Source organism: Falco naumanni, chromosome 4 (assembly GCF_017639655.2).
Source record: "Falco naumanni isolate bFalNau1 chromosome 4, bFalNau1.pat, whole genome shotgun sequence".
NCBI classification, from domain to species: domain Eukaryota; kingdom Metazoa; phylum Chordata; class Aves; order Falconiformes; family Falconidae; genus Falco; species Falco naumanni.
In genome coordinates this window covers 108,368,140-108,382,993 of record NC_054057.1, presented here as the reverse complement: position 1 = coordinate 108,382,993, position 14,854 = coordinate 108,368,140, and the positions used below count along the sequence as shown (strand labels likewise).

General features: G+C 42.4%; 4 protein-coding genes across 5 annotated transcripts in view; 3 read left to right on the top strand and 1 right to left on the bottom strand.

Moving 5' to 3' along the window:
* Positions 1-14,854, top strand: part of LOC121086882 (DNA-directed RNA polymerase II subunit RPB1-like) — a 527,323-nt gene that overhangs the window by 447,116 nt on the left and 65,353 nt on the right. The window lies entirely within an intron of this gene.
* Positions 1-14,854, top strand: part of LOC121086932 (translation initiation factor IF-2-like) — a 533,674-nt gene that overhangs the window by 460,699 nt on the left and 58,121 nt on the right. The window lies entirely within an intron of this gene.
* Positions 1-14,854, top strand: part of LOC121086877 — a 503,078-nt gene that overhangs the window by 438,843 nt on the left and 49,381 nt on the right. The gene's annotated exons all lie outside the window — the stretch shown is intronic.
* WNT7A (Wnt family member 7A) overlaps positions 1-14,854 on the bottom strand; it is a 40,543-nt gene that overhangs the window by 22,598 nt on the left and 3,091 nt on the right. The window contains exon 3 of the mRNA XM_040591293.1: positions 3,612-3,883. Coding sequence (XP_040447227.1) covers positions 3,612-3,883 — 272 coding nt within the window. The remainder of the gene's footprint in view (positions 1-3,611; positions 3,884-14,854) is intronic.

Genomic DNA, 14,854 nt, shown 5'->3' with positions numbered 1-14,854 from the left:
ACCCAGCTGTTACGAATTCTCCTCCTGTTCTCCCTGTACTGCTTGCTTCTTCCTGCAGTGAATCAGCATTTCATGAAATACTAATTTGAAGAGGAAAGACACCCTAAATTCTGTTTCTGGAGGTCAGAAATAGCTGCTCTCCAGTAGGTTTGATGAACGATGTGAGGCTTCTCGGGCTGCTTGGGGCCAGTTTTGCAGGGTGGGTGTGACCCCTGTTTTGAACTCTGCCCCTTTCCCTTCCAAGTAGCCTGGGAACTTGGAAGCTGTGCTACAAAGCTGAGTCCTGCTGGTTCGTCACCAAGACAGGGAGAGAAACAGCGTTAAGAGCCCTGTCCTTTAACACCACGGAAAACTGTTTCTTGTTCCGCCTCAGCTGTGAAAGCATCAGGGGTGCTTGTTCCGCAGGAACCGCTGCCATCCCTGGTTAGTCTGCAGTGTGGGAGCAGCAGGACACGGAGGCACTTCACACACGCCGCTTCGGGTGGGGGTGCTTCTGCCTGCACCCTGGGCATGCACACAAGGATTTTTCAAGCATTGCACTACCAAGGCTGTTGAGGAAAAGGAACACGGATGTTCTCTACCTATGACCTCTAAAATCCTCCACATTTGACACAGTTCATTTTCATTTACTTCTAGAAAGTGCTGACAGATAATCATTCTCTGACAATGTCATGTATTCGGAAGGTTTAGGGAGACTGCTGTCGGCACCACAGGAGGCAGAGAGACATCTGCCTAGGTAAAACAACACTATGAGAATGTGGAAAATCTTGAACCAGATCTCCAAAAAGTCTGGATCAGACTTTTCCTGGGGGTTCTCTGTTGGTTTACACCGTGCAGTCCTACCTATGCTCAGTTTCCTGGCTATGCCCAGCAGGCATATGCCGCAGTGAGAAATCTGTCATCTCCTGCTCACCAAGGTGGAACAGATTGATTTACCAGTGATTCTTAAGAAGACAACTAGAGAATAATATATGTGTAATTTATTAGAGTGCATCCTGGATCACCTGCAGCTGGTATCATCCTAAAGAAGGACCTTTGCACAGATCATTCCTGAGTGCCCGGGGAGCAGGCACAGCACACAGTGCAGCTTCGCATTGCAAGACCAAAGAAGAAGAGGGGACCAGCTTTTGAGGAGAGCAGTGATGCCTACAGGTGGAGATAACAAATCAATAAGAATTGAACATCTAGTTTATTTTTGGAAGCCCAGTAGGTGCCAGTCTGTCTCCTAGTGCATAAGTATAATCACAAACCTAGCCATGGGCAAGTAAAACTAGACAAGAATGTGTAGCCCAGAGGAAAGCCACCAAGAATAGATTGTGTGGAGGCTGATAAGATCCATATTGCTCCAAAAGGGAGAGTACCACCTCAAAACAAGACCGTCTTTGTTGTGAAAGGGTTAGGTTGTGAGAGACCTAGCTTGCCAAACACCTCTAATGGCCTCCCTCTGCCAATTGTCTTTAAATACTGTGATCTTTCACATAAGAGCAAAGCCTGAAAGGAATCTCTCTAGCAAAAACATCGTTTATTCACTCTGTACAGGATGGTGGAGCAACATGCCTCTTCTCAGTCATGTTACTCTTTCCTTCCCTGCAGATTTCAAACAGAGATTTGTTCGAACAAAGATCAGTAATTTTGCTCTGTAAGGGATGCAGGAAGAAGCGTAGAAATATCTCTCGATCAGAACAGTTCCTGAGCCTGCTGGAGAAATGGCAGATCGCCAGAGATAGCACACACCACTGTTCTCCCAGATAACAATGTGTAGAGCTGAATCTTCCAGACATAATCTTTTAGACAGCAAATTGTGCACATATAGGTGAGAAACGCAAGGAGCTCGTGTCCTCAGGGGGAAGCTGCTGAATGCCTTGCCTTCCCACAGGCCAGCTCGAGGACCAGCAGCCCTCCTCCTCTACTCTACGTCCATACCTGGGTGATAATGGAGACAGAAAATGCCACCTGATGTTTTTGCCTATGTCTTTGAGCTTTGCATTGGAAAAAAAATTCTAGGCAACAGCCAGTTCCATCTATGTTTGCAGTTCTCTGTAGGCTGGTGTGTCATTTCTTGGGAATCTTTTACTGCCAGAACCTATCAAATAAAAGCAGATCTTTCAAGGAAGTAGCTTTCCCCCAAAGGTGAAACTCCTCTGCTATTTTTTATCTCAGTGGATTTGTGCTTGTATAGCAGAGCAGACTGTGGGCCTTGGTGTTTTACCAGGTTTCTCAGTGTGTGCCTTCACGCTACCAGAAGCCAAGTAATAAAGGTCTCGGATCCCTTCTTTAGCAAATATTAATGGATGGTCCTTGAGCTGTTCTCAGAATTCAGTGCTAATTTTGCTAGGGTTTTGAAGTGACATATTTTCACTAGAGAGCCAGACACAGGCACTAGGGATACTAGACAGAGGAAAAAAACATAATGTCACCTCTAAAACTACTACAGTAGCATTAAATAAAAGGCCAGGCTTTTGTTCAGGATGGAAATGGCTTTTCTTCAATACAATTTGCTTGGCCCCAGCATAAGTAGAGATGTTGCAGAGCCTACAGGTAATTACCACAACAAAAATAGTACCCACGAATTAGCTGTTGTTCCTAACCTCCTTCTCCCATTTGTTTCTAAGTCACGCTAAGACACCGCAAGAATCAGGTACTAATGCACAGGAGTGCAAATAGTGGAGAAGGTAAAATAGAGAGCTAAGAAAGCAAGAGGATTTACCTTCATTCTGTAAGATGTGATTCACAAAATGGTAACTCCCGTGGGGAAAGCAGCTCCAGACTGTACCTGCACATGGCCGTGTGGGAGCACACAGACGTCCCCTGGCTATTACTAGCTGGTATATATCAGAGCCCTCCACCACCGAGGCTGCCCTGAGGTGTGCTGGAGAACGCTGACCACAAAGATCTGAGGAGCAAGATCAGACTGGGCCTTGCATCTGGAACGGCTGCCATTGACAATCAGAAAACTGGCTGCGCCCAGCGAACAGCAAAGGCAGCAAATTCGGGGCGTGCAGTGTCCAGGAACTCCAGGAAGTGTGTGTGTGGAATGCTGCTGGATTCCTGTCTTCCCAAGCGCTGGTTCTGCAGTAGCTGCTTTCAGCTACCCAGTCCCAAAGAATGGGAAGGGGGCGGGAATCTTGCTGTGCAAAATGATTAACCAAATCCATAAAATGGTGTAACAGTGAAACAGCCTGTGGTCTTTTTGCTAAAGTATTTCTCTCCTTGCAGATGCAGTCCTCGCACAAAGAGCAAGGCTTAATCAGTTGGGTTGCAAACGATCCCTTTTCAAATGAGTGAGAAGTTCATGTCTGAACCTGATGAGAATCCCATTCACCCACACAGTAGCAGGCAAGCTTTTTATCACAAGTATCATTTGACTTTCCAGATAAAATGGTTTGTTTGCTTTTTTTCTTTTTGCAGCTGTAAAGAGTAACATTTAGACAAATACTTGACAGACAGATGCTCCAACAAGCTAGTATAATTCACAAAGGTGCCTACTTGTCTACTGTAAAATGAGGTTAGCGTTCACGCGCGCTGTAGTTCTCAGGTGCTGTTCGTGATCTGACCCCACCTCTGGTCCTAGGCTGGGGGTGGCTGCACCTGAGGAGAGCAGAGGGACTTACCTTCCGCCCGGCCTCGTTGTTGTGCAGGTTCATGAGTGTCCTTGCATTTTGCTTAATCTCCCGGGCATCCACAAACACTTTGGCAAATCCTATTCCATATCTGATGTCAGCAGAGCAGCCTCCCCATTTCCATCCTTCCTCTTTATGGTACTGTCCTTGTTTTTCTTTGTCACAACCACAGTCACTCAGGTTGCCTTGGGTACAGGCAGCCGTGATGGCGTGTGCTACTCCAGCAGCAATGATGGCGTACGTGAATGCTGCCTCTCTGCTCCCTGAAATTAAAGCGGTGCCGTAAATACATGATGCAACATGGTGACATTAGTTAGAAAAAGATAAGCAAGTTCCTGCGGTGCAAACATCAGAAGGCTATTATTAGAAGTGCTGTAAATCTGCAGGCATAAGCAGGTCTCTACTCTTCTAAGTATTGATTTCTGTGGATGCTCACTCTCTAAAATGATAGCTCTCCATGAGGTAGTAGGAGATAAAGTATTATTTAGGCAACTTTACGTATATATTTCTAGACAGTATTACAAGTAGTCAAACTAAACTTTTTATAGCAAAATGGTGGGGTGGCACTGCTGGAGTGCAGCTCAAAAAGAAAGAAAGAAAAAGAAAATAGGTGGAATTGGGGGTGAAACTGCTAAAACAACCATATCCAGCTTTTTAAAAAGTCAGCTCAGAAATGGAATTTTATTTAGAAATTTAATTCTACACTAGAAGGTATTTTTACAGGAAAACAACCTCTGTTAGAAATCTTGTTCTGAAAAAACTGTAAACAAATTGGAACTTTTTTTTTTTTCCACACGGAAGGCATCACAAGGTTTTCAACATTGACATTTGTGCAGATTCAATGAAAAAAGTTTTGGGTTTAATTTCAAAATTTCTCACAGGATGGAAAAAAATCCTGACCCATTGTAGGTACCATGACAAAAGCAAGGCGAAGTAACAGCCTCACCAGAGGGCTGTGAGGAAGAGGTTAATTGTGCAATATGGCTATAATGACAGGCTTCTGTTTGTTTTGGGGGGTTCTCACTTTATGATTTTATTTATCTTCTTGAAGCTTTCTTACATTCTGGTGTGTGGATTTCCCATGTGTGGATCCCATGGGATCTATGAGACTTTTTGGAACCAGTTCTGCTCAGAGGGGGCCTCTTCAAAATGTAAGGAGGTTGCAGAGGTTGCCCATGTATATCAAACAGCCCTTTAAACGTTCTTGAATCTCCAAAACTAAGAACTTGCCCCTACTCTCATTTCTCCAATGGCAAAATGTACCCTTGCATCAATAGGATCGGAATCAGGCTCTTAATTAGGAGAGGGCAGATGGGAAGATCAGCTTCCCTTCTCCAAACACCCGCCAGTTGAGTTCTGGCAGACCTCAGCTGCTGGCAATAGTTTACTACACATGAAACAAGCACATTTCTGCTGTTTATTGGATTTCACAAAGAAATAATCACTTGGGAAAGAAATCTTACAAGCACTTCATTCTTGGCTACATCCCTTTCACATATATGATCTAGATTTCTGTACTTGTCACTAAATGCTTCTTTTAATGAAAAATATTCGCTTCCTTATGGCAAGGAAGTAAAATGGAAAACAAGATGACATAATCAAAATCTGTTAATAGGTGACTTCGTGCCCTTTTATTAGCATAGGCCATATTCCCATTGATATTGCTATGGACTGTATTTTATTAAGGAACTTGTAGTTGAGTATCAGACTTCCTCAAAAGATTTCTTGCTTCCCCTTATTAAAAAAAAATCATAAAATGTTGAATTGCTGTGACTGTGGACTTTGCAGATGAGGCTTTCTAGAACTAGTGGCTTTTAATGAAATCTGGATGTGGGATAGAAATCCCAGTGTGTTTGGAGCTGTGCTTAGTGCCTCTGTGCAGCTGTGTGGGGAGACCAGAGGAGGCAGGTGGAAGTGTGGTCCCACTGCAGAATGAATCTGCCAGGACCAGCAGTCCTTTCTAGTTCCTCCTCCAGTTTATACTCAACAACAACCTCATTATTTCAAGTACAACACTATGAAAAATCCACTCATGAACAGGGGCAAGTACAGTAAGAAGTCTCAGTTTCTCTACTCGGAGGGAAGGAAAGCATTACACCAGATTTCTGTTTCATGATGCAGCAAATGGGACAGCATAAAAAAATAAAAAATTGAGTTGAAATTTGCATATGGTTCTGTTTTTCCTTTGGTTGGATGATTTCTGATCTAGACCAAGTTGTTTTCAAGATCTAAAATACATAACACTGGAAGATCATTTTAATCTGACACTCTCAACACTATAAAGGCTAAGCAGCTCTTTAGCTTCCTAGAGGGTAGCACAAGCAGAATCAAAACCCAATGTCAAGCTTGATCATGAAATATATTACACAAATTAAGTTATTTTGTCCTTTGGGGGGGGGGGGGGGGGGGGGGGGGATGGGTGAGGGGAGCAGAACTTTAGCAGCTTTTTAAAACTAAAAGCTATGAGATTACAAGGTAAACAAAGCAAGTGTCTGGAGGAATTGATTCAGGTGGGAAGTACCTTGGCACTTGTGCGCTATCGATAAGGTGGCACAGGCTTGTCACATCTCCATCAAACTATCCCTGTTTTCCATAAATGATTCACTTTTCTAAACTTCATTGCCCTTGTCTGGCTCATAGAAACGTCAGCATGCAGGGTGGGGTAGGCTTAGTTCCCTTTCAGCCTCCTCTGTGACAGTGCTTTGGATACCAAAACAGCGTAACAAGGTTTTTTGTAACCAAAAGAGTTAATATGAGAACATGCATTTTCCTGCCACTTTTAAATAATGAATACTACTGCTGTACTCCTGGTTTCAGCAGAAATCCCTGGAGGATCTCAGAGGGAAACACTGCTGCAACAAGGTACACTCAAACAGCAGCTTCTTGCAGGTGGCACTTTCCTCTGAGCTTCTGCTGATGCTCTAAAGTAGGCTGACAAGGGAAACACGGCTCCACCCTCAGTCTGATCTCAAAATATGGGTAGGTTGAAAGGTGCAGCCTCATCACTTCTGGATTCCCAAAGATGAACAATTTGGGAAATGACCTGATATGATTTTTGGAAGCCAGAAATGTGGGAGAATAATTGAGTCGTCCTTTATTTTCTTTCTTGTTTACTTTTCAGCCTATACTTTTTATGTGTATCAGACAGCCAACTTAGACCTGCGCCTTACTTTCCCTCTGGAAATTTAGTAGTAAAAATTTCAAGATCTTAGTGTTAGAAAAAGTTCAGGCTTTGATATCAACACAATACTGGGTCTCTCTCATATTTACTTTAAGGTGATGGTGACTGTATGTCAGAAAATACTTGATAGGTGGGAACAGCACCACCAGTTCAGAGGGACAAAGAAAGCTAGCAACGCAGAAGATACGGTAAAAATACAGGCTAAGGAAAGAACCGAACTGGCAGCAATGCATCACACCGTGTGAGACACAGAGCCCACTTTGGCTAACGACCAGAAAAAGCAAAACACTTCTTTCCTAGCAAAAATAGTTAATAAGCTGATGGTAATGTCAAGGGTTCCACTATTCTGTATAACTGAGAGGATGAGGAAAAGTCTAATCTGCAGTCTTGATCTTCTCTAGATGGCTAGAAAGATCAGACGGTGGCTGGAAGAGTAAACTGGTGTGTTTTCAACAGTGAGATGAGAAGAGAGCTTTGGAGAGAATTTGAATAAAATGTACTCAATTGGCAAGAGCTATTCAAACTGTCTCTTGAAGAATTTTTTGACCCATTCACTAGAAGCATTGGGTGGAGACCCAGGAATTAAATCCTCTTGCAGTCAATTCCCCACTAAATCCATCCTTAAACTGAAACTGGAGTTAAATCTATGATTTTAGATATAGATATATATACGTATGTATTTGGAAAAAAATTATAATTTAATTTAAAAATGCATATAATGAACAGATCAGTTGATCTTTGTGGAGGATTGGTGCAAATTGTGATCCCAGATGCAGGTCAACTTAAGAGGTTTTAATGCAGGCTTTTCCAGCCAGTGACTTGCAAGGGTGCGCACAAACCCACTTGCGATGAGTTGGCTGGCAAAAGGAGTGCCTGAGGCCAACAGGGGCTGTGCAGAAAGGTGGAGAGTTAGCTAGATGTGTACCAAAATGGTAAGCCATCCTTTCAGCTCCCGAATGACATGTTCTTCTCATTATCTCGAATAAGCAAAGGTTAAACCCAGGCCAGAGCCCAACTCCAAGCCTTAGCAGGGTCAGAAAAGGAGCCAGCAGTCTCTCAGAGGTTGCTCTGGTCATTTACAAGGCCAGAGATCTGACAGGGGTTTCTAACCATGGCAGCATGTCCAGGTATAACCGCTGCAATAGCCTAAGTGGTGTTCAAACTCAGTGCAGATGCGCTGGGGCTGGTGGGGAGGGGGGAGACCCCCCAGGTGCCTGACCCCAGCAGTGCCACCCACCAGCACCCAGCCCGGCGATGGGGTGTGGGCACTGGTGTCTGCTTGGCGCTGCTCCCCCCATCCAGACCTGGGGCTGCCCTCAGTCTAAACAAGTGCTTCAGCGCTGTGTGAACACGGAGGCTTTTCTTCGTATGTCGGACATACATATCTCACTGCTCTTTCTATTTTTTTCTGGACTTCGATCAGGTACGTGGTGTGTTGCAGCTCCATTTGCTTTGATGGCAGACAGCTTGGATCCACAGCTTCCAATGTTTCTGCAGCTCCACTCTTGATAAAAATTGTCCTCCAAAGCACTGGAGTCCTGTCTTTAGACCGTTCACTGGGCAATACGTGACAATCCCAAGTTGTCTTTAACTTTGTCTCTCAGCTCTGCACAGTCAATCACCATCACAGAGTGTCAGATGTCATAAAAGGAAGCACTAAGATTATCACAGGTAAGCGCAAACATAAATATTACAAGCACAGGTGGCTCTCCTAACACTGAGCCTAACTCTACACAACTCATGCATACCTTGGAGTGTTAATCCTGCAAATGCTTGCACGTGTATCTTTGCTTTTCTACATAAATGTTTGTGAGACTAGGCTTTGGCTGATCAGCAAGTGGCCTGCCTGTGTATCAGCTGCAAAGAGTGGTCTGCATTCTGGTTTTAATTTAGCTAACTTAATTTTTTTAAGTTTAATCCTAAAAATTTGAACAGATTGTGAAAATCTTCATTCACGCTGATTAAGAATGAGAACTTAGTTTTAAAAAGTAATCCAATACCTTAATATTGCAAGGGAAACGGGACCTAAGCCTGCAAGATACAGAAAGGATTTACTTGCAGGTAGGTGCTCAGTAGTTCAGTAACTCTCAGGATCTAAGTGTGATTCTAAACAGCTTGGCCCACCCTATCAGTCCCCCTCATAAACTGACTGAGCTGTGAAATAAAAAAAGATAAATTTCTATTTATCTCACTGGAAAACATGGGATGTATTTTCTGCTATTTAAAGCCAAAGGGTCAGCAAGGGAGTTATCTGCAGTGACATGAGCTGAAATATGATTGTGAAAATATAAAGATGGAAAATACAACGTACCTTGCCAATTATGTGCCACAGCTAACATTACTTCACATCTCTCTATAGAGGTCATAATTCATAGCTAGGAAAAATGAAGAACAGAACTCATCCTCTGCCTACTTTGGGGTGTGCCTCCTCCTTCCTTGGTAGACTATGTCTACTTTGGCAGGCTTTTTATTTTTATCTTTCTTTAACCTAGCATGTGTGATTAATAAAAATTGTTAAGCCTTCCCCCCCCACCCCCTTTTCTTCCCCCTTCTGTAATGGTTCTAAGTTTTGAGGGGTTTGGTGCCTTAAAATATTGTTCTGACTTGAAATGAGAATGCCAGTTCCCTATAAATTGGCAGCATGTTCTTTGCAAAGATTAGTAGCAGAAATAAAGTGAGTTGCTCTAAGAGGCATTTGAGACTTTGAGGGAGTTTAGTCACTGCCCACTTTCACCAGCTAAAATTTGTTTCATCAACACATGACATTCTTGGAGAAAAAACACTCCAGGTATAGTGATTATTTTTGAGACTACTTTCCTTAAACTTACGAAGTTACTGGTCAAGACGTGCATTACAAAAATCACAGCCAGTATTTTGGAGTCCAAACAGCAGCTTCCCCTTTCCAGACAGCTCTGATCCCTCCACTCCACCACCTTACTGTAGGAAGCACCACGTACTGACCCTGCGATGGGAGATAGCTCTTCTACCTTTCTAATGAAATGTAATCTTTTTGTTTCACCGAAACATGTACTCACAAGACACATCTGAAGGCAGGTATGAAAACCTTCTGATGGGAATTCCAACCGCAGTGACCTTGGGGCAATGTTTTCTCTCTACTGTGACAGTCCCTGCTGAGAAAGATTGACTTTTTGGCATAAAGCAGCATGTTGGGTTTTGGATGTTCAGGCCATATTTCAGCCTGGTCTCCATTTTGCCTGCAAGTAAATGTTCTCATGCAAGATAGTGACATTAAAAACTGGTTGTAAGGGCTGGAAACTTAGCACAGAAACGCAGCTTCTGACCTTGCTCAAGTAGATAGCCAGCCTTCTGTTAATTACAATATTTCTTTTCTCTATATCTCAGGGGTTTCATAACACCATTAATTCAAAAAACAGAGTATTTCTCAATCTTTCTTCTAAATATTGATCACGCTGAATAGTGCAGTAGCACTTAGAAGCTAGTTTCCCATAGACTTGTGCAGGTAACCTTCCATGCAATATAAAAACGGCAAGCATATTCGGGATGATCTACCAGTGGCTGTTTACTCTGTCTGTTATTTCTTAATTCAAAGAATCAGACTTTAAAAAACCTAACACAAGAGACTACACCAGTATTTGAAATCAAAAAGCTCCAGGAAATGACTGGAGATTAAATCCTTTCTTGAACATGCCTGTACTGGGTTGCTTTCAAAAGTGTTTGTCTTTAACCCAGTGACAGAATGACATTTTACTCTATTTTTCTTTTAACTCTACCAGACCAGAGAGGAGGATGAGCTAGATCTAATTCTCTTTTGCATACTAGCAAAAGAGAGAGTTCCTGATAGCTACTGAAAAACCTAGTTAAGAGTTTGGTTTGTAGGATAGCTGTCATTTGTCTCAATAGACAAGAGAGGGAATGTCCCCTCTTCCTTTACATTGTTGAAGCCACAGGCAAAAAGTTTATTTTAATAGATAGAAAATAAATCCCTGCTAAACTCAATCCAGTGTGCAGTGTACAACTAATAGTGTACTGTATCAAGGAAAGCTACCAGCCTCTCCTGCTTTAAGGTGTACATCTGGGTACATCTGTACTGATCCCTGAGTCAAAGACATTGCACACAATGTACATAGGTGCCAAGCTGGCCTGCTACGCTCAGCCGCTGTGAGACCAGTTTGTCCATGTGGATTCCTGGTTTGATTTCAGCTTCCCTTATTCACATGAGTAATGTCAGATGGATTAAGGTATCAATGCATTTTTCAATGTAAAAGAAACCGAAGAATTGATGCATTTTAGTAAGACCAGGATGAAAACTTGGCTGAAACCAGTTTTGCTGTAATGCGCTTCGGAGACCACGCATAGCTCTCAGCTGATTTCCTCCATCCTCTCCCCTGCATGATCCATGACAGTTTCTGCACAGTTGTAGTGCCTTTCTTTTCATAGATCTACACTGGAACGAGTTTCCACTTTGCTGTGCCACTTTGTAGAGATTCAGTCAAACAGTTTGTATTATTTTTAATTGGGAAGGATCACCTAATAGTGGCAGTGCTGCTCAGTTACAACAGAAGGACATAGTGGTTTAATTTTTGCCCTATGATGCCAATACAGTGCTGTCCTCTAGATACCGTGAAATATATGCATATCCTAAAGCAATGATTTGAGGTAGTTACTCCTTGGCTTGTGATTGCCACAAACAGCAAAGTTACTGTTGACTACCTCTTCACAAGGTTACACACTGTAGAATGGGCTACTAAAGGCACCTGAAGAAAAGCCTTCCCATAGGACGTGCTCTTTCTGTGATCCATCAGAGCCCAGATGTGATTTTCAGATTCTATCAAAGGCATCTCTGATTGCTCAGAAGTTTATGCTTGAACCACACTTCACCTGAAGAGAGGTAGGCAGGAGTTTTTTGGCCTATCCTGCTTTAAAACCTTGGTTTTGATTGTGACCATCTTCAGGAACAGAACTGCTGACCACTGTAAAAAATGTTTGGTTTTAAAAGTGTCTGTAATTGCAGTGTTGCATCATCTCCATGGTTATTTTAAAAATTCTCTTTGTGACTTTACATTATTAATGAGGTGTCTATAGAATTGTCTAGAAAAAAAAACAAACTTGTGTTCATCTTGATTGCAACTTTATCATTTCCTGTTGTAACTGGACCAAGTTCTCAGCTGGAGTAAACTGCTGTCACTTTTACTCTATTTCTCTTCATGTTATTGGCACTATTGTCACCAGCTGTCACCATAAGATATCCACAGTATGTCAGTAGGGAAGACTCTCTTTTGAAGGACAAACTAGATAAAATGACACAAGAAATGGAGAGTATATGCTGTGCAATGATAGGAAGCATGCTATAAGGAGCTGGAAACTCCAGTCTGTGCTCACAAATACACCGTATGAAGCATGGATGAATTTAAATGGTTGCTAACTAGAAACTAAATTATCACTAGAAGATGGATTATATGTGAATTTGTTAAAATACAGATAAACACATGCTTAGAATAGGAAAAATTTGTTCAATGCCTTCCTTCCACTGACTTTGAAGTGTTTCACCAAGTCTAGTATCCCTGTTGCCGTTTTAAAAATAGGAAAAGAGAAGCACAGAGGACGTGCACCACAGTCCCTCAGCCACACAACAGCAGAGCCACGAGGAGAACTCAGGCCTCCTGAATCACCCTCCAGTGTCAACAAAAGAATTGAAATCATTTGGGTACATTTCCGTAACATTCATAAAACTTCTACCCGAGAAAGGTAGAAGTAATGAAACCTGGGTCTGAAGAGATTTAGGTTTGTGTGCCATCAGAATCATGGGTTGGGAAATAGTTCACAAGATTCTGTGGTATCCAAGGGAACTTATTTGTATGGACTAACACACGCAAATCCTATTAGCATAAGAGTTACTGAAGCACATCCTCCCAAATTGATATTAGACTTTGCTCGCTGCACGCGTTGAGCAGCTCAGCAGCCAGGCGAGCCACTTTACTGTCATTCTGAAGTCATATCCTAATCATAGCGCGTGCGCGTCAGGGCCGCTCCAGAGGCAGAGCGAAGCCTCTAACAGAGAAAGCGGGATGAGGTCATGGGTGGCCCACTGACTTTATTGCCAGTGGCAAACCGAAGGTGCCCCACATACTTTGGAGGTAATAACTTTAAGGATGTAATTGGCCAAGAAATATATTCAGTCTTTGAATGCTATAAAAAGTACTATTGTATTAGTTGCTGTTTGAATAGCATTTTGTAATACACAGCATGGCAAAGAACTGAGAATCTAGAGCTGTTGCTGGTAATTAAAAAAGCTACAAGGGTACAGTCTCTGCTTTGATGGTAACCTCAATTGTTCTTGTGCACAGTAACCTTAAAATACACCCTATAGCATATACGGTCCACCATGTCACACGTCTCTCCCCTTTCCTGTTTTGAGTAAGCCACACGGGACTGACCTCCTCCTGGCCGTGGGCAACAAATTTGACTTATGGCTTTATAGCACGTAAGTTTTACCCTTTTTAACCTTTATTTCTCTCAATGGTAACCTAGAGCACACCCCAACACAGAGATCTTGGGGAAAGAGAGAGAAATGTAGGAAACAGATGCTTTTTCCTTGTAGCCATAGAAAGGCAAGCTGTGTTGAATATTCTAGGTTTCTACACATGCTGCAAAGGAAGAAGTAGAAGAACAAGGAGACAACCTGAGTGGAAGTGGTTACGTTATAATGTTTCATGGTGTTCAAGGCCCTGAGTATGTTTATCCTTGAGACACCATGCATGTCTTGTGTGCAAGTAAAATTCACCATCACGGCTTTCAAGTCCGTGTGATTTTTATCGACGCTTATTTTCAAATGTAAATGTATAACCTCTTTAAATTTGAAGGTTTTGGTTATTCTTTAAATTAGTTTTATAATTTGGATGCCGTTCAACACTTGACTCTGTTCTGAAACCAACGATGAATTTGCCCTATCTATCTTAGCCTTGTAATGGATAGATAGAACGTATTAAGAGTTATCACCTCAAAGACAGATCAAAGTCTACTTCCTTTAATATTGACTTTCTTTAAAAGGACCTAAATATAACCCACTAGCTAAATAATTCAATTTTGGGAGGGGGGGGGAGGAACTGAGTGCATGTTTGTACAACAGACCACAATAACTCTGCAGCTTTATGATTTGTTGAAGAAGAAATCCTTCTCACATTTTCTGTTTAAGGAAATGTTACTCTCAGACTAAATGAGCCCAAACCTGTCAGCCATCCAAATGGACTCTTCACTGACCTAAGTGGCAAACACTTGCATGCATCACTGACAGGAACAGCTCAGCTCAAGGAATAGAAACAATGAGCTAATCTGAATAAATGGTCCATTTTCAGATGTATCACAATGTCATGCAGGGTCATTTTTACATTCCCTACTTGACTCACTTTGTTTGATTATCAAAGGTGTTGAAAGATCGGTAACTCACATAGGACTTTCAAATTTAGTCATCTTGTTCTCTTTCTGTTTTTCCTTAAGTATCTCTAAGTTTTGGAAAATACACATATCAGTGTGCACACACGTGATAAAATATACTTTCAGTTAATGCCAGGCGTTTCCAAGAGTTCCAAAGCAGAGTGGCAAGGCTGTATCTCTGTGTTTCATGAGAATGCAAGGAATGAGGTACTAGGGACATACCCTGCCGTTTGCCCACGTATGACTAAACGGTGCCTGGAGCCGGTCCAGTCCAGAGGGTTTCCCAACAAGCTAGAAGCCAGGGCACAGCTGCTGTACGACTGCTCGGGGCTCTTCTGGCTTTTCTTCTCAGTCACTTCTTCTGTTCTCATGAAATATCCACGTTTTCTCTCACGCTAATCTTTGTTTGATGGGCTTTCTGGTTTTTTGCGTCTATGTTTTAGGTGGGGAGGAGGCAGAAAGACCTCAGGGCTGGAAACCATAGATATCAGCTTCAACTTCTGGATGCAGAATGCCATACTGCAAGTGATTAGTTTCCAAGTATGGCTCTAAAAATGGCTATAGCTGTATTCAGAAAACACTTTTCCTCAGTCTTTGTATTTTAAGTGCTGTGGAATCAACAAACACTGAGTAAGCTCCA